The sequence below is a fragment of the Copadichromis virginalis genome, linkage group LG8 (assembly GCF_057382275.1).
Source record: "Copadichromis virginalis isolate Kocher_CV1m ecotype Utaka linkage group LG8, C_Virginalis_male_GT1.1, whole genome shotgun sequence".
Classification (NCBI taxonomy): Eukaryota; Metazoa; Chordata; class Actinopteri; order Cichliformes; family Cichlidae; genus Copadichromis; species Copadichromis virginalis.
Genome location: NC_140625.1, coordinates 22,712,852 through 22,730,682, shown reverse-complemented (window position 1 = coordinate 22,730,682; position 17,831 = coordinate 22,712,852). Strand labels below are relative to the sequence as shown.

At 40.9% G+C, this 17,831-nt stretch overlaps 3 protein-coding genes and 2 non-coding genes across 5 annotated transcripts; 1 reads left to right on the top strand and 4 right to left on the bottom strand.

The window, feature by feature from the left end:
* Positions 1-1,179: 1,179 nt before the first annotated feature.
* On the bottom strand, positions 1,180-2,459 carry LOC146703382 (NAD(P)H dehydrogenase [quinone] 1-like). The gene is made up of 6 exons (XM_085467247.1): positions 2,410-2,459; positions 2,117-2,281; positions 1,918-2,048; positions 1,731-1,838; positions 1,556-1,657; positions 1,180-1,479 (listed from the first exon to the last, which is right to left on the bottom strand). The coding sequence occupies exons 1-6, from the start codon at positions 2,411-2,413 to the stop codon at positions 1,180-1,182; spliced, it is 810 nt and encodes a 269-aa protein (XP_085323373.1). The 5' UTR covers positions 2,414-2,459.
* A 620-nt stretch (positions 2,460-3,079) lies between these two features.
* trnai-uau (transfer RNA isoleucine (anticodon UAU)) lies at positions 3,080-3,173 on the bottom strand. The gene is made up of 2 exons: positions 3,136-3,173; positions 3,080-3,115 (listed from the first exon to the last, which is right to left on the bottom strand). It is a non-coding gene; the product is annotated as a tRNA-Ile (tRNA).
* Positions 3,174-4,445: 1,272 nt separating this feature from the next.
* LOC146703380 (NAD(P)H dehydrogenase [quinone] 1-like) lies at positions 4,446-5,900 on the bottom strand. Its single transcript, XM_085466589.1, has 6 exons — positions 5,713-5,900; positions 5,435-5,599; positions 5,231-5,361; positions 5,046-5,153; positions 4,869-4,970; positions 4,446-4,792 (listed from the first exon to the last, which is right to left on the bottom strand). Exons 1-6 carry the CDS (start codon positions 5,714-5,716, stop codon positions 4,493-4,495), a joined length of 810 nt encoding a protein of 269 aa, XP_085322715.1. The 5' UTR covers positions 5,717-5,900; the 3' UTR covers positions 4,446-4,492.
* A 2,678-nt stretch (positions 5,901-8,578) lies between these two features.
* On the bottom strand, positions 8,579-8,672 carry trnai-uau (transfer RNA isoleucine (anticodon UAU)). Its single transcript has 2 exons — positions 8,635-8,672; positions 8,579-8,614 (listed from the first exon to the last, which is right to left on the bottom strand). It is a non-coding gene; the product is annotated as a tRNA-Ile (tRNA).
* Positions 8,673-11,767: 3,095 nt separating this feature from the next.
* Positions 11,768-15,379, top strand: LOC146703378 (uncharacterized). Its single transcript, XM_085466587.1, has one exon. The coding sequence runs from the start codon at positions 12,837-12,839 to the stop codon at positions 15,072-15,074; it is 2,238 nt and encodes a 745-aa protein (XP_085322713.1). The 5' UTR covers positions 11,768-12,836; the 3' UTR covers positions 15,075-15,379.
* Positions 15,380-17,831: the final 2,452 nt, after the last annotated feature.

The window sequence follows — 17,831 nt, the reverse complement described above, 5'->3', positions numbered from 1 at the left end:
AACAGTCTGCAGGGCACTATTGTGTTAAACGCTGAACTGTAATCAACAAACAGCATTCGCACATAGTTACCCTGTTTCTTGTCCACGTGGATGAGAGTGGTGTGTAGGACGTGGGCGATGGCACCTGCTCCTTGTCGTTTCTATCTCTGACTTTACTCTACAAGAGTTTCTGGGGTTTTTTTGCTAGCTCTTCAAATGTTCAATAAAAACATGTATGCTAATTCATAACGAAGAAAGCTTTGTAACTATCCCTACCAGTGAAGACTCATTTCCAGAACCCCCCCATGGTCCGCAGCGCTGTTGAAAAGGTTGTGGAAGTCCCTGTATTAAGCATGTAAACCTGTGACACAAAAATCACCAAACTCAGACCACCACAGACTGTTTTCCTTCGTGGTGATGAAGGAAAAGGGGCATGTAAAAGGGCATTTATTCCCTTCAAGGACCTGAAGCTCCATAAAGCACCCTCTCCAATAGCCAAACCGATCTGTTCTCTCACATGATGGATTTGCTTGACCAACCGGTGGCAGGGGAATAGAAATGCTTAAAAGCCTTCAGTACAAATATTAGAAAAAGGACAAACACAATCTTTAAATATTAAACATGCTTTACTCTTCCTGTGCACTGGCATCACAGTCAGCTGATTTCAGTTCATGTGTGGGAGGAGGGAAATGGTGGAAGATCCCACAGTGGCAATAGACATTTTTACCTCATAAAAATGTCAAGAGTGCAATGGTAAAGTGTAAACTGCATCTAGGACAGAAAGAACACATACTGCTGAAAGTGGGATATTAAAGCTGCGTTCATGCGAAACCCAGCAAAAGCCTGTAGTATAAGCAGTTAGGCGCAATAGGGCTAAAGTAGCAATCGGGTGTCAGGCTTGCTTTCAACCTTGGTGTACGGTCACCCCCCCCCACCTGTGTGTTCTTATTAGAATAGGGATTTGCATTAGCATGTGGAACCATAACCAGCCCCCCCAAACTCAGTTCCCCATCACATTTAAAGCCATACATGACTGGATCCTATACGGACTTAGAACAATTACATTGTGGTAGTATACATCATGTTCTAGAGGGATAACATGTATGAAACCCAAGTGGTGCATTTATAACTCATTGCTCAAAGTTTGAATAAAGCAGGCTTTATTTTAAGATCAAGACATTACATGGACCCACTACATTGTCAGACCCCGGCCTTGGTCTGACTGTTGGCTGGCAGTGGCTTGCCCATGTGGATCCCCACTGTGAGGCCAGATTCTTTGCTGGCATATTTCTCTTTGACCTCAGGCTTCAGCAGGAAACCCTTCTCCTTGTCAAAGTAGTCCAAGGGAGCAAAGTACACACTGGCTTCCCCACAGAGGTTTTGCAGTCGTGTGCGCCAGCCCTCCAGCATGGAGCTGCGAGATTCAGGAGAACCAGTAGCAGGATCCCAGAAGATCTGAGGGGCAAAAACCTGGAAGCCACAGTAGTTCAGGATCCCGTTCTGCACACAGGGAGGAGCAGCTGTTACCACATGACAGATCATTTCATGCTTGGCTCTGTTTATAGTGAGACCTCACCTGCAGTGGCCACAGTGTGACATTGATGTCTCCATTGATGCCAGTGTCACTGTACACAGATTCAGGACAGTCAGTGGTGAAGGACAGCATGGCTTTCTTGTCCTGTACAGAGGAAGGAGTGAGCAAAGAGGGAGAGGACACAGCCTGAACACAGACACGTTGGTGGAGTTCTCACCTTGAAGATCCCCTCACTGTACCGCTTCTCCTGTGCGTAGGCAAAGCCCAACACACGATCCATCCACCCCTTCATGATTGCAGGAACAGATGACCAGTACATGGGGAACTGGGAACACAGGTTTAATGGTCATTTTGATGTCAACACCTGTTAGCTGACCACAAAGACACTCCCAGTCAGACACTACCTGAAAGATGACAAGGTCTGCCTCCTTGAGCTTCTCCTGCTCTTTTTTGATGTCTTCTGCAAGTCTGCCCTCCTCTGATGCCAGTTTGATCTCCTTTGCGTAGCAGAAGTTCTCAGCATCCTTCACTCCACCTGCAAATAAAGCTAATATTTACAACTGAAGCACAAAGCATTGCTGTACCTGCAGAATATTTGTATACCAGTGATGTCCTCAGTAGTAGCAGCAGCTTTGAACTTCATGGCGTACAGGTCAGACACCTCTACAGTGCAGCCTTGAGCAGTCAAAGATGCCACAGCAGCATCTTTGGCAGCAGCATTGAAAGAGGCAGGGCTTTCATGGGCATACACAATCAGCACTTTCTTTGCTACACCCCCCCAAAAAAGAAGTTGTGATAAAATTCCAGTCAGATCACAAACCTTTCACTCTTCTTGTCAAAGATTATCAGCTTTGGCCAAACAGATTTCAGCAATTACCAGGAAGAACAAGTCTTACCCATTCTCAAAACTGGCACACAACCGTAAGCGATGAGTTTTCTGACTAGCTGATGTAGTAACAGAAAAACCACTCATATTGAAGCAACACACACCTGCTGCTTTTATACACACTTTGAGCACTACTTCACACAGGTGCTGTCAATCAGCATTCAGCCTCATGAGTCAGCCAGCTGCTACTGCTGGATTTTTTCTCAGGTTTCCCATTTTGTCTGGCAACTGGTGGGAGTAACTCTGAGATTAACTTAAACCTTCAGCCCAGTTTAAACACAACATGAATATTTACATCACATAATCGTAATCATCTTAGTTTCACACACATCATTTTCTCATGGTGATTGTTGCCCAACTTGGCGAACCAATGATTTGCCTTACGCCCTGCGGTTTGAGAGCCTTTGGTATAAACTATACATAAGAACATAAAAGGCACACACACACACACACACACACAGCCAAAATTCTTTAACTTTGGAAGAACGTCTATATCTCGATGTTTAATAGCTCGCATTGAAAATAAACGGAAACAAAAATAACAGAACAAACATACAGAGAGTTTCTTAATCTTTATTTTCAATGTTGTTCATTTTAAAAGATGATATAAAGTCTGTTGGCATTTTCAGTGTGCTCAGCATTTATCTGTTCTCATCAGATAAGTATTAGCTCAAAGTTGATGCTCCAGGTGAGGCTTGAACTCACAACCTCGGCATAGCTCAGCCCAATACTGTCATATAAGTACCGCGCGCTAACCGATTGCGCCACTGGAGCACATGCACAATGACTTTATTCCTTTCTCCCTTCATTCAACTGGTCTAATGGAAAAAAGGGACAGTAACCGCTCGCTCAGTCATTCATAGAAAGAATACTTTACACTATACTATATTGCCACAAATCTCACGCTTGTAGTCTATGTACTATATATAGGATTCATGGATAGATCCATGCATTAATATATGTGGGAAATCAGTCTTTTTTTCTATACATCTTACAAATGTTTTTTCAGTATGTACACGTTTGTTTCAGATCATTTCTGTTTCCTTTTTTCATATTTCCCTTTTATTCTTTAATTTTTGTAGTTTTTAGTGTATTTTACCTAATAGATATGGAACTAATGGATAAAGAATTTAACCATGTGACAATAAAGGCTTTGTATCCCTGTATTTTACCACTGTATCCTGAACTCTTATTTTACAAAACAAATAGATTAAAGAAAACTGAAGTCTGTGTGTACTTCTTTTCATGTAAATGAAATGTGCTTCTCTGTTATACTGTTTTCTAATAACGTGTTAGCAGCAATTAACTATACTAATGGAACTAACTGTACGCATGTCATTGCTATTCTCACTTCCTTGGCTCTAACTTTTTAAACAGTAGCTAAGTGAACGACACAAATGTTGATTAGCTCGCTACCATGGCAAGAAACGACCATCATATCAATACTTGTTTTCAACACTAACCTTTGACAGATTTAATTGCAGTATTGATGCAAGTCAAGCAGAACCTTGGTAGTCATAACAATGAATGGTCAATGCTTCTCTATTTCTTGGTAGTGGAAAAGCGTATGATTACCCATTTACCAAGAATTAGCCAAAGATACTGATATAATTCATTTCCCACCACAATTCCAGCAGTGGTGCTGCTGGAATAGAGAGACAGTACAGGAAAGCAGCAGTCAAGTGTTCCCAAGTAAACCATTAAGCGGAGAACACCATCACGTTATAGATGGTGTAGTGAGCTGGATGGATCAAGCTGTTACTCAGCAGGATAATGTAGAGAAGCTAACCAAATGCACCATGCATTGCATCAGTTTGTGTGCAGTTCCAAGTTACCATTGCCAGCTCACATTTCTAGCAGGCAACAAAGCCCCAAGCAGCAATTTGGTCAGTGTTGGATAATGACACCAGTCTTGAAAGCCTACAGAGACAGCTTTGTGTATCCTGTTATGTATATGTACCATTTTCTAGATGGCTGAACTGTATGAAACCAAGTGGTGCATTTGAAACTCATTGCTCAAACTGAAGTTCCAATAAAGCAGCTTTTTTTATTGCAGCACACATTTTAAGACATTACATGGACCCACTCCATTGTCAGACCCCGGCCTTGGTCTGGCTGTTGGCTGGCAGTGGCTTGCCCATGTGGATCCCCACTGTGAGGCCAGATTCTTTGCTGGCATATTTCTCTTTGACCTCAGGCTTCAGCAGGAAACCCTTCTCCTTGTCAAAGTAGTCCAAGGGAGCAAAGTACACACTGGCTTCCCCACAGAGGTTTTGCAGTCGTGTGCGCCAGCCCTCCAGCATGGAGCTGCGAGATTCAGGAGAACCAGTAGCAGGATCCCAGAAGATCTGAGGGGCAAAAACCTGGAAGCCACAGTAGTTCAGGATCCCGTTCTGCACACAGGGAGGAGCAGCTGTTACCACATGACAGATCATTTCATGCTTGGCTCTGTTTATAGTGAGACCTCACCTGCAGTGGCCACAGTGTGACATTGATGTCACCATTGATGCCAGTGTCACTGTACACAGATTCAGGACAGTCAGTGGTGAAGGACAGCATGGCTTTCTTGTCCTGTACAGAGAGCAAGGAGTGAGCAGAGAGTGAGAGGACACAGCCTGAACACAGACACGTTGGTGGAGCACTCACCTTGAAGATCCCCTCACTGTACCGCTTCTCCTGTGCGTAGGTAAAGCCCAACACACGATCCATCCACCCCTTCATGATTGCAGGAACATATGACCAGTACATGGGGAACTGGGAACACAGGTTTAATGGTCATTTTGATGTGGATACCTGTCAGCCGACCATACACATTTCCAGTCAGGCACTACCTGAAAGATGACAAGGTCTGCCTCCTTGAGCTTCTCCTGCTCTTTTTTGATGTCTTCTGCAAGTCTGCCCTCCTCTGATGCCAATTTGATCTCCTTTGCGTAGCAGAAGTTCTCAGCATCCTTCACTCCATCTGTGACAAAAATCCAGTGTTTGCATCTGAAGAGCAATCAAAGCATTCCTATACCTGCAGAATATTTATATACCAGTGATGTCCTCAGTAGTAGCAGCAGCTTTGAACTTCATGGCGTACAGGTCAGACACCTCTACAGTGCAGCCTTGAGCAGTCAAGGCTGCCACAGCAGCATCTTTGGCAGCAGCATTGAAGGAGGCAGGGCTCTCATGGGCATACACAATCAGCACTTTCTTGGCTACAAAGCCAAAGAATAAAACAAAACAAAACATAAAGCTCCATTCAGCACAGAAACCTTACACTCCTTTGACCAAACAAGTTGCAGCAATTACCAGGAAGAAAAAGTCTTACCCATTCTCGAAACTGGTGCACAACCGTAAATGATGAGTTTTCTGTCTAACTGGTATAACAACAGAAAATGTGTCCATACTGGAGCAAAATACACCTGCTGCTTTTATACACACTTCGAGCACTACTTCACACAGGTGCTGTCAATCAGCAATAAACCTCAAGAGTCAGCCAGCTGGTACTGCAGCATTTTCTCTCAGACCAGTTGGTGGCGGTAATGCTCTATTTTGCTGTTTGCCAACTGCCAATAAACCGTATAAAGAAGTAGAAGAAGAATTTCTCTCAGGTTTCCCATTTTGTATGGAAACTGGTGGAAGTAACTCTGAGATTAACCTAAACCTTCAGCCCAGTTTAAACACAACATGAATATATACTTCATATAATCATAATCATCTTAGTTTCACACACATTTTCTCATGGTGATTGGTGCCCAACTTGGCGAACCAATGATATGCCTTACGCCCTGCGGTCTGAGGACAAAAAAGGTACACACACACACACATACAGCCAAAAATCTGACTTTGAAGGAAAAACTATATCTTGATGGTTAATAGCTCACATTGGTCAACAAAAAAGAAGCAGAACAAACAAAGAGTGGTACAATTCTGGGTTTCTTAATCTCTATTTTGAATGCTGCTTGTTTTTAAAGATGCAATGAAGTCTGTTGGCATTTTCAGTGTGCTCAGCATTTATCTGTTCTCATCAGATAAGTATTAGCTCAAAGTTTATGCTCCAGGTGAGGCTTGAACTCACAATCTCAGCATAGCTTAGCCCAATGCTTTCATATAAGTACCGCGTGCTAACCGATTGCGCCACTGGAACACATACATAAAGATTTTATTCCTTTCTCCCTTCATTCAACTGGTCTAATGGAAAAAACGAGGGGACAGTAACCACTTGCTCAGTCATTCATAGAAAGAATACTTTACACTATACTATATTGCCACAAATCTCACGCTTGTAGTCTATGTACTATATATAGGATTAATCGATAGATTCATTGTAATAGCAGTCTGGAGCGGAAGGAGCAGCTAGCAGGTCCAGCGGGCATGTGGTGTGGAGGTTAGCCGGTGTTCTGACAAACCATCCTACTTTGGCAAAACATCCTACCGTAAGTAGTTTATGCACATTTCTGCTGTCACAGAGTAATTCCAGCACAAAATTAAGTAGGTATGACAGTTTGCCACTTATGTTTGCCCATCACAGTATGCTTTTAGCTCATATTGATAAAGCCAGGATGGTTTGTCACTTCATTTTACCAGTTAAAGTATGCTTGTAGGTAACATTCACAAAGGTAGCATGGTTTGGCACTTTATTTTACCCGTCAGAGTATGTTTCTAGCTCTTATTAACAAAGGTAGAATGGTTCGCCACTGAATTTTAGCTATTAAAGTATGCTTCTAACTCAGATTAACAAAGATAGGACGATTTGTATGGGCTCAAATTGTGGTCATAAATATTTTGCACTTGTAAATCAGTTTTGTATTTGTAAACTGGGATTTGTATGTGTAAAAAGAATTTGTTTGTGCGTAAAAAAGATTTGTGTTTGGACTTAGCCAAAAAATGCCTGTGAAACTCTCGCACTCAAGTTTCAACTTACAAGTACGAATTTTGACCCTATTTTTCTTCCTTTCATCTGATTGGTCAATGTCATGTCAATCACAAATTTAACTATCCAATCAGAGAACACATGGGTTTGGCTGTCAGAGGGGCGCTTTTTTCAACTGCAGGTCCTTAAAGGGTAATACAGTTTGAAGCTGAAGGATCTCTATATAAATATCCGATAGAAGCTAGGTCCCGTAACGTTCAGCAGTGGTTGAAAGGATAAATCTGTGGTATATCAGTGGTTAGAAATACCATTATTACTTTAGGATTAGTTTAACACAAAGTAAGGGCTGACCCAGGACCATTGCTGTGAGTCACAGTGCTCAGCATAAAGGTCCTTTCACATCGGACGCAGGATGTGCTGTTAATGCTAACTAAAAGCCAAGGATCCAGAATTTGTTGGACTGGCTGCTGAGCTCTGTGGGTTTTTGCAGCAGCTCTACCTGTACTAGAGGCACCTGCTCCTTGTCGTTTCTATCTCAGACTTTATGTGCTCTGCAAGAGTTTCTGATTTTTTTTTTGCTAGCTCTTCAAATGTTCAATAAAAACATGCATGCTAATTCGTAACGAAGAAAGCTTTGTAACTATCCCCACCAGTGAAGACTGTAATTTCCAGAACTGTCATTCCCCCCCATGGTCCGCAGCGCTGTTGAAAAGGTTGTGGAAGTCCCTGTATTAAGCACGTAAACCTGTGACACAAAAATCACCAAACTCGGACCACCACAGACTGTTTTCCTTCATGGTGATGAAGGAAAAAGGGCATGTAAAAGGGCATTTATTCCCTTCAAGGACCTGAAGCTCCATAAAGCACCCCTCCAATAGCCAAACCCATCTGTTCTCTGATTGGATAGTTAAATTTGTGATTGACATGACATTGGCCAATCAGATGAAAGGAAGAAAAGTAGGGTCAAAATTCATACTTGTAACTTGCAGAGTTTCACACGTATTTTTTGGCTAAGTTCACACACAAACATTTTTTACACACACACACACACACACAAATTCTTTTTACACATACAAATCCTGATTTACAAGTACAAAATATTTATGACCACAATTTGAGCCCATAGAGTTGCCACTGAATTTTAGCTGTTAAAGTAAACAGAAACAAACAATAGCAGAACAAACACAGAGAGGTATAAGTCTGGATTTCTTAATCTTTATTTTGAATGTTGTTCATTTTAACAATGTTATAAAGTCTGTTGACATTTTCAGTGAGCTCAGCATTTATCTTTTTCATTAACTAAGCATTAGCTTAAAGTTCATGCTCCAGGTGAGGCTTGAACTCACAACCTCGGCATAGCTCAGCCCAATACTGTCATATAAGCACCGCGCGCTAACCGATTGCGCCACTGGAGCACATGCTCAAAGGTTTTATTCCTTTCTCCCTTCATTCAACTGGTCGATTGGAAAAAACGGGGACAGAAGCAGCTTAGTCAGTCACTCAAAGGACAAACGCTTTACACTACACTATATTGCCACAAATCTCACGCTCGTAGTCTATGTACTATATATAAGATTAATCGATAGATGCATTGTAACAGCAGTCTGGCAAGGGAGGAGCGGTTAGCAGGTTCAGCAGGCACCTGTGGTGTGGAGGTTAGCCGGATAACTCAGAGCCAGTGAGTTAAACAGACCTTTATTTGACGTTAGCAACATAAGACCATACAAGCCAGGTCCCACGGCTCTACCCTGTCCATACATACATGTGCGGGTATCGGTAGTCGCCGGCGCCAGCCAAGTTACAACGGTAAGGTTTCTTTGAACAGCGACACGATCAGCATGTAACGGCCACCACTATACTCCCACACCCACTAGGGGACTCCCCCAACTACAATAATAGTAGGGCAACACCCCCCCCCTCCCCCCAGTGGTGCTATAATACAATAAGGGTTGTCACAGCATGCATTAATATATGTGGGGAATCAATTTTTTTTCCTATACATCTATGTTACAAATGCTTTTTTTTCCCAGTCTGTGCACATTTGTTTCAGATCATTTCTGTACCCTTTTTTCATATTTCACTTTTATTCTTTAATTTTCGTAGGTTTTAGTGTAGTTTACTAAGAGATATTGAACTAATTGATAAAGAATTCAAGCATGTGGCAACCAGTGTTGGTCAAGTTACTTGAAAAAAGTAATCAGTAACTAATTACTGATTACTTCCCCAAAAAAGTAATCCCGTTACTTTACTGATTACTTATTTTCAAAAGTAATTAATTACTTAGTTACTTAGTTACTTTTTAAAAACACGATTTACAACCTGAATAGGTGATAAAGAAATAGATCTTTCAGCCCAATTCTACTTTTTCTGCATAATCCATCATACAAAATGTAATCAAATGGAAAAGTCCCTTTTTAAAACTTGTTTTATTAGTTTTAATCTTTTAACTTTATGCATCAAGGAAATTTTTAATTATATGCAACATTCTCTGACTGGAAGAATTTTGTTTAATATTTAAACCTATTTTCTGCATATTCCAGCTCATAAAATATATATTTTTTTGTGTGTTTACACTCAGTCTTTCAAATAGATGCAAGTAAAACACAGCAGAAAATAAATAAAGTCAAAGACTAGCAGTCCTTTTGCTCTATTTTTACCTGTAAAGCAGGAGTAGGGTAGGCGGAGGTTTACCCTGGTGCAGGTGTGCCGCAGCGGTCAGTGGAAGAATCCGAGAGTTTCTCTATGAATTTCCCATTACATCGTAGCGCACTCGGTGCTTGCTTGGAAGTTTAGGGGGTTTTTTTCGCTGTAAAAAGAAGTTTTCTTCCCACGCACGATGGACACTAATGTTTTTGTCACTTTTTATGGAATCAAACTCAAAGTAAGGTCAGTACTTCCACGCTTTAAACGCTGCACGCTCATACTCTCTCCCGTACTCGATATATGATGCACTGTTGATCTGCACACAGCTGTTGTCACGAACGTTGCACTCGCTTACGTCACTGTCATGAGACACTCTCGCAAGAAAATCACGGTTTTAGTAACGCAGCGTTCCTACGGGAAAGTAACAGTAATCTAATTACCATTTTTGCAATAGTAATCCCTTACTTTGCTCGTTACTTGAATCAAGTAATCGGATTACAGTAACATGTTACAAGTAACGCGTTACTGCCCATCTCTGGTGGCAACAAAGTCTTTGTATCCCTGTATTCTACCACTATACCATGAACTTCCATTTAGCAAAACTAAATTAAATGAAAGGAAGTTGAAGTCTGTGTCTACTTTTCATATGAGCTTTGCCTCAAATAAAATTTGCCTCTCTGTCAGGGACGTGCAGAGGGGGGGGGGCTAGAGGGGCTTGAGCACCCGCCCCTTTCCTGATGAGTGCCCAAAGTGCCCTTTTGTTGAGGCAACTTTTAAATTTTTTTTATTTATTTATTTATTTATTTTATGTGTGTGTGCGTGCGGAGTCCTGTCTGTGCCCCTCAACAATAATATTTAACTATTAATCATAGTTTTGCTAAATAAAAGGATCTGGCTTGCATCAGTCACATGATCACATTTAACCAATGATCGCCCTCGACGGCAGAACGCGCTGGTTACGAGCCGGGAACGAGCTCACAAAGAGCACGCGCATTTGTTGCGGTCCGGAGCTGTAGGAGAAACACAAGTTAACTCAGAGACACAGACTGATGCGACAAACCCAGTAAGTAGGTGTACAGCGCACACTGTAGTGTGTAGCACACAGGAGTATTAGCTTATTACATACACGTTGGTAAGCTGTCTTGTTGCAACTGACGAACTGAAACAAACGAGCGTGCTGTGTGTGCAACAGCGTGACAAACATTACCTGTCCTTTTATTAACTGCACAAGTAGTGCTGGTCATAGCTGCTGGCTACCTGTGTAAGGCTGTCATGGGTCTGTAGCTCTGTCACCGTTTTAGGGAACATATTTAGTTTTAAAGTAAGTTTCTGGGCATTTCCTGCCTTTCTGGAGGGATTATATTTCACTAAAAAACGATCTAATATGCATGTCCACATAATAATTATTATAATTATAATATATTAAAAAACACACGCTGTATTTTAAAGAACATACATTAAGAAGCAGATTATATTAGATTTATATTTTAAATAAGACAAAAGTTGGATTTTACAGCAGTAAAATGATTGTATCTCTACAGTTTAAAAATGTAATAAGCTTTGCCCTGCACAGAGTGGATAGTGAAACAAATGGAATCATCATAAATACATTATTTCATATTTATTACTTCCCCCTCCTCATTGCTTTATTATTGTAGCTCTAGTAATAAATAATAATGTAAGGATGCCCATAGTATAAACAGTATTCTGAAGAAGGTCTAAAATGTCACTGTGTGTGCATGTGTGTGTTTTATTTAGCTGGATTTAAAAAAATATTACTCATGATATAACATTGTGCAGACATGGCTGGTAAGGACATGAGGAGGAAACAGTAGGCGCTGTATGAGGCTACTAAAGGCAGGGCTATAACATTTTGCTGTCATCATTTTATTATAGATTAAGTGCAAGAGTTGTTAGGTGTGGATAATTAGATTATAGTTTATTGCAATAGCAAGTTGTGCCTTGTTCTCAGATAGACAGCAAGTGGAGAGTGATATATGAAATGATGGGAAGGAAGGAAGAAGAGAAGCAAAGAGTGATTCACAGGCAGAGCCGAGTTTATGTCACAGTTTTTCGTTGCCTTATGGTTCCAAGCGCTGTCACCAATCTTTGCATTTTGTTATTATCTCATGAAACTTGTTTAATCAGCTACCATCTCTCCTGTGGACTTTTTAATGTCTACAGTCTCAGATCAACACAGCCCTGCCCTTCCCATATTAGATTCTTGATGAATGTGTGTTGTTGTTATTCAGCATGGTTCAATGTGCCCCTTTTTAACTTTGAGCACCCGCCCCTTTAAACCTCTCTGCACGTCCCTGATAGAGACAGGTTTTAAAGACTAGAAATGAAAACATGTGAGTCCTGTCTTTAAATAAAAATATATAATTCCCTATATTCCTATCTATTCTTGACATTGAAGCTTTACTCTTCTTGATATTGTGACAAAATACTCTTGGGTTAACCACGAGCTTTCTAAAAACTTGCATATAACAATTGTGCACCATTCATTCCTCATCTTTGCTGCCCATCATTACAACTTTGCTAATGATGGGCAGCAGGTTAGTGTCATGATGTCACCTCAGACATAGTTAAAAGCCCTGTTAACGTAGCTGCTTCTCGCCGGGTGCGGTGGCGCGTGCCTGTAATCCAAGCTACCGGGAGGCTGAGGTTGGAGGATCGTTTGAGCTCATGAGCTCTGAGCTGCAGCAGGCTATGTCGATTAACACAAAATAATTATCCTCATTCAAAAGTCATGTAAGAACCTCATTGGCTTACGGAATGTTGATGTTATTTAAAAAATTCATACAAAAACATGACCTCATTCTAGAATGTCATGTGACAACCTCATTGGCTTATGGAATTGTGATGTCACAGGCTTCTGAATCCATAAATAGGGGTGAGGAGGTACAACTTTCAGTCCGTTATTTGCAGCACTTATGTTAGCAGCATTCAAACGTTCACCAGTAAAGCATTTTCAAACATCTGGATACTTTTCGTACTCACGGTATACAGACTCCAACATGTCTCAGAAAGAGCAAGAAAGACAAGAAGCTGACCCCAGCTCTATTCCATGGTATGAGTCCCTAGACCCTTACATCAGCTCTCTTCCTTGGGATGAACAGGTGGAATTAGAGGAAAAGCGATTGGAAGAAATGGAGAAGGAAAATCTCATGAACAGAGAAAAGATTAAGATCCTGACAGAAGAAAATGAGAGAAAGAGCGCTGAATTAGAAAAATTATCCTACCAGCTTCAGGAAAGGGAAGGTATTATTGAGGAGAAACAATGGGCTCTCCAAGATAAGAAGAATCACGAGCTCCAAGAAAAGCTTGATGAAGCTCTAGAAAAAATTAAAGATCTGCTCCAAAATGAGAAAAAAGAGAGCATTAAAGGGGATAAAATGCTCAAGAAGAATCAGGAGCTCCAAGAAAAGCTTGATGGAGCTCTGGAAAAAAATAAAGATCTGCTCCAAAAGGAGAAAAAAGAGAGCATAAAACAGGAAAACATGGTCAAGAAGAATCAGGAGCTCCAAGAGAAGCTTGACGAAGCTCTGGAAAAACTGAAGGAAATCCACCAAGAAGAGAAGCAACAGTCCACACAGCAGAGAGACCTGCAGAGCAAACTCCAAGCCATGGAGGAAAAATACAAAGCGCTGCAGGTGAAACATGACAAAACTCTGCACAAAAGTCAACAGTTGCTTCAACACAAGAAGCAAATGGAAATGAAACAGAAGGAAATTGACTCCAAGCTTGACGAGATGGAGGAAAAACACAGATCGCTCCAAATCAAGCTTGAGAAAACAGTGCACAGAAATAAAGAGTTCATTCAAGAGAGAGAGCAACAAGAAATGCTGGAGAAAGAAACAGACTCCCAGCTTGAAGTCTTGGAGGAAAAACTGAAAATGCTGCAACTAACTCTTGAGGAAACACTGCTCAAAAATAAAGAGCTGCTTCAAGAAAAAGACCAACAGAAAATGCATCAGGAAGAAATGGATTGCAAGCTGAGGAACATCGAGAAACAAAATGAAGGCTTGCAAGTGATGCTTGATGAAGCTCTGGAGAGAAATAAAGAGTTTCTGCACGAGAAAGACCAACAGAAAATAAAAAAGGAAGAAATGGATTGCAAGCTGAGGCACATCAAGAAACAGAATGAAGGCTTGCAAGTGATGCTTGATGAAGCTCTGGAGAGAAATAAAGAGTTTCTTCACAAGATAGACCAACAGAAAATAAAAAAGGAAGAAATGGATTGCAAGCTGAGGAACATTGAGAAACAAAATGAAGGCTTGCGAGTAATGCTTGATGAAGCTCTGGAGAGAAATAAGGAGAACCTCCAAGAAAAGAAACAAGAGCCCGTAGAGCAGAGAGACCTGCAGAGCAAACTCCAAGCCATGGAGGAAAAATACAAAGCGCTGCAGGTGAAACATGACAAAACTCTGCACAAAAGTCAACAGTTGCTTCAAGACAAGAAGAAACTGGAAATGAAACAGAAAGAAATGGACTCCAAGCTTGACGAGATGGAGGAAAAACACAGATCGCTCCAAATCAGGCTTGATAAAAAAGTGCACGGAAATAAAGAGCTTCTTCAAGAAAAAGACCAACAGAAAATACAACAGGAAGAAGAAAAACTTCATCTCCAAAGGAAAAATCAAGCACTCCAAGAATTGTATAACGAAACAAAGTACAAATCAACTGTACTGGAAGAAGAAAAGAAAAAGCTGGAAAAACAATGCTCAGCGATGCAGAGTAGCATCAATGAGATGCTGAGAAAAAATACCGAACTTGAGGAACTTTCTAAGACCTTGAAGTACAAAAACACTGAAATCCAGGCGCAAAAGCAACAACAACAGAAAACACATAAAGACCTGCAGTGTAGACTTCAAGAAATCCAGAAGAGAAACCAGCAGCTGGAAGACATGCACACAGATGTGCACAAGGCAAAGCGAATAGAGGAGGCAACAGTTAAAGAACTGAAAGACAAGCTTAAAGAAAAACAAGAACAATTAGAAGACATGGTGAAAAGATGCAACAAACTTGAGAAAGAAAACGCAGAAACAATCGATGAGCTGAAAACCCTCATCATTGAGAAAAAAGTGCTGGTGGAAGAGTATCTGAAAAAGAAGAAAAAACGCTTCCACTGGTTCTGGAGGAGGGGCACTGCTGCTTCTCACCTGATGTAACCTCGTCTTCCTCCACCTCTATTCCATCTTCATTTCCCCCCTTCCCCTCCCTCCTTTTTCTTTTTTCACCCTCACCCCCCGACCAGTCCCGGCAGTTGACTGCCCCCTCCTGAGCCTGGTTCTGCCATAGGTTTCTCCTTTAGGTGTCTTTCACTTTAAAAGGAGTTTTTCCTATCCACTGTCGCCTGCTGCTTGCTCAGAGGGGATTGTTGGGGTTTTCTCTCATCTCTCTCTTTCATTCTTTCTATCCTTTCCCCCCCTTCTGCCTTTTCCTTTACCCAATAAACACAATTGCCCACATTTTACATTTGTTTGAAAAATGTCTTCATTCAACAATAATTCATCTTAGGTATAAAAACAAGAAATAGGTAATAGCTGCATGTGTGTTTGTGTGTGTGCATAATATACATACTTGTTTCCCAGAAAGATTTAATACTAGATGGATAGAGACCAGGGACGTGCAGAGGGGGGGCTAGAGGGGCTTGAGCACCCGCCCCTTTCCTGATGAGTGCCCAAAGTGCCCTTTTGTTGAGGCAACTTTTAAATTTTTTTTATTTATTTATTTATTTATTTTATGTGTGTGTGCGTGCGGAGTCCTGTCTGTGCCCCTCAACAATAATATTTAACTATTAATCATAGTTTTGCTAAATAAAAGGATCTGGCTTGCATCAGTCACATGATCACATTTAACCAATGATCGCCCTCGACGGCAGAACGCGCTGGTTACGAGCCGGGAACGAGCTCACAAAGAGCACGCGCATTTGTTGCGGTCCGGAGCTGTAGGAGAAACACAAGTTAACTCAGAGACACAGACTGATGCGACAAACCCAGTAAGTAGGTGTACAGCGCACACTGTAGTGTGTAGCACACAGGAGTATTAGCTTATTACGTACACGTTGGTAAGCTGTCTTGTTGCAACTGACGAACTGAAACAAACGAGCGTGCTGTGTGTGCAACAGCGTGACAAACATTACCTGTCCTTTTATTAACTGCACAAGTAGTGCTGGTCATAGCTGCTGGCTACCTGTGTAAGGCTGTCATGGGTCTGTAGCTCTGTCACCGTTTTAGGGAACATATTTAGTTTTAAAGTAAGTTTCTGGGCATTTCCTGCCTTTCTGGAGGGATTATATTTCACTAAAAAACGATCTAATATGCATGTCCACATAATAATTATTATAATTATAATATATTAAAAAACACACGCTGTATTTTAAAGAACATACATTAAGAAGCAGATTATATTAGATTTATATTTTAAATAAGACAAAAGTTGGATTTTACAGCAGTAAAATGATTGTATCTCTACAGTTTAAAAATGTAATAAGCTTTGCCCCTGCACAGAGTGGATAGTGAAACAAATGGAATCATCATAAATACATTATTTCATATTTATTACTTCCCCCTCCTCATTGCTTTATTATTGTAGCTCTAGTAATAAATAATAATGTAAGGATGCCCATAGTATATACAGTATTCTGAAGAAGGTCTAAAATGTCACTGTGTGTGCATGTGTGTGTTTTATTTAGCTGGATTTAAAAAAATATTACTCATGATATAACATTGTGCAGACATGGCTGGTAAGGACATGAGGAGGAAACAGTAGGAGCTGTATGAGGCTACTAAAGGCAGGGCTATAACATTTTGCTGTCATCATTTTATTATAGATTAAGTGCAAGAGTTGTTAGGTGTGGATAATTAGATTATAGTTTATTGCAATAGCAAGTTGTGCCTTGTTCTCAGATAGACAGCAAGTGGAGAGTGATATATGAAATGATGGGAAGGAAGGAAGAAGAGAAGCAAAGAGTGATTCACAGGCAGAGCCGAGTTTATGTCACAGTTTTTCGTTGCCTTATGGTTCCAAGCGCTGTCACCAATCTTTGCATTTTGTTATTATCTCATGAAACTTGTTTAATCAGCTACCATCTCTCCTGTGGACTTTTTAATGTCTACAGTCTCAGATCAACACAGCCCTGCCCTTCCCATATTAGATTCTTGATGAATGTGTGTTGTTGTTATTCAGCATGGTTCAATGTGCCCCTTTTTAACTTTGAGCACCCGCCCCTTTAAACCTCTCTGCACGTCCCTGCTCTCTGTTATACTATTTCCCAGTAATGTTTTAGAAGCAGTTAACTGTACTATTTGATCGACTTTCACGCATTTAAATGAGCTATTCTGACATCCTTGGCTCTTACTTTTTAAAAAGCAGCTAAGTGAACTACATATAAATGTTGATTAGTCTTCAGTACAGTTAGTGTGCTTCCACTGCAGCGAGAGCTGATTGGCTTCTACAGTTCTTGGTAGTGGAGGAGCACATGACTGGCTAAATCTTGGTTGAATTTGGTACAAAAAAAAAAAAACTATAGCCGCTCACATGGATTTGCTTGACCAACCGGTGGCAGGGGAATAGAAATGCTTAAAAGCCACCAGTACAAATATTAGAAAAAGGACAAACACAATCTTTAAATATTAAACATGCTTTACTCTTCCTGTGCACTGGCATCACAGTCAGCTGATTTCAGTTCATGTGTGGGAGGAGCAAAATCGTGGAAGATCCCACAGTGGCAATAGACATTTTTACCTCACAGAAATTGCAAGAGTGCAACTGCATGTAGGACAGAAGGAACACATACTGCTGAAAGTGTGATCCATGAAGCACCTTTAGATGACTTTTGTGATTTGGCGCTATATAAATAAAATTGAATTAAAGCTGCATTCATGCTAAACCCAGCCAAAGCCTGTAGTATAGGCAGTGAGGCG

What these genes read in the sequence shown, in the direction of transcription:
- LOC146703382 (XM_085467247.1), bottom strand. An exon ending in TACTACTGAGGACATCACTG is followed by an intron (nt 2,049 to 2,116) that starts GTATACAAATAT and finishes CTTTATTTGCAG; the next exon opens with GTGGAGTGAAGGATGCTGAG. An exon ending in TCACACTGTGGCCACTGCAG is followed by an intron (nt 1,480 to 1,555) that starts GTGAGGTCTCAC and finishes CCCTGTGTGCAG; the next exon opens with AACGGGATCCTGAACTACTG.
- LOC146703380 (XM_085466589.1), bottom strand. An exon ending in TACTACTGAGGACATCACTG is followed by an intron (nt 5,362 to 5,434) that starts GTATATAAATAT and finishes TTTTTGTCACAG; the next exon opens with ATGGAGTGAAGGATGCTGAG. An exon ending in CAGACCTTGTCATCTTTCAG is followed by an intron (nt 5,154 to 5,230) that starts GTAGTGCCTGAC and finishes CTGTGTTCCCAG; the next exon opens with TTCCCCATGTACTGGTCATA.
- LOC146703378 (XM_085466587.1), top strand. Translation starts at nt 12,837, where the DNA reads ATGTTAGCAGCATTCAAACGTTCACCAGTAAAGCATTTTCAAACATCT.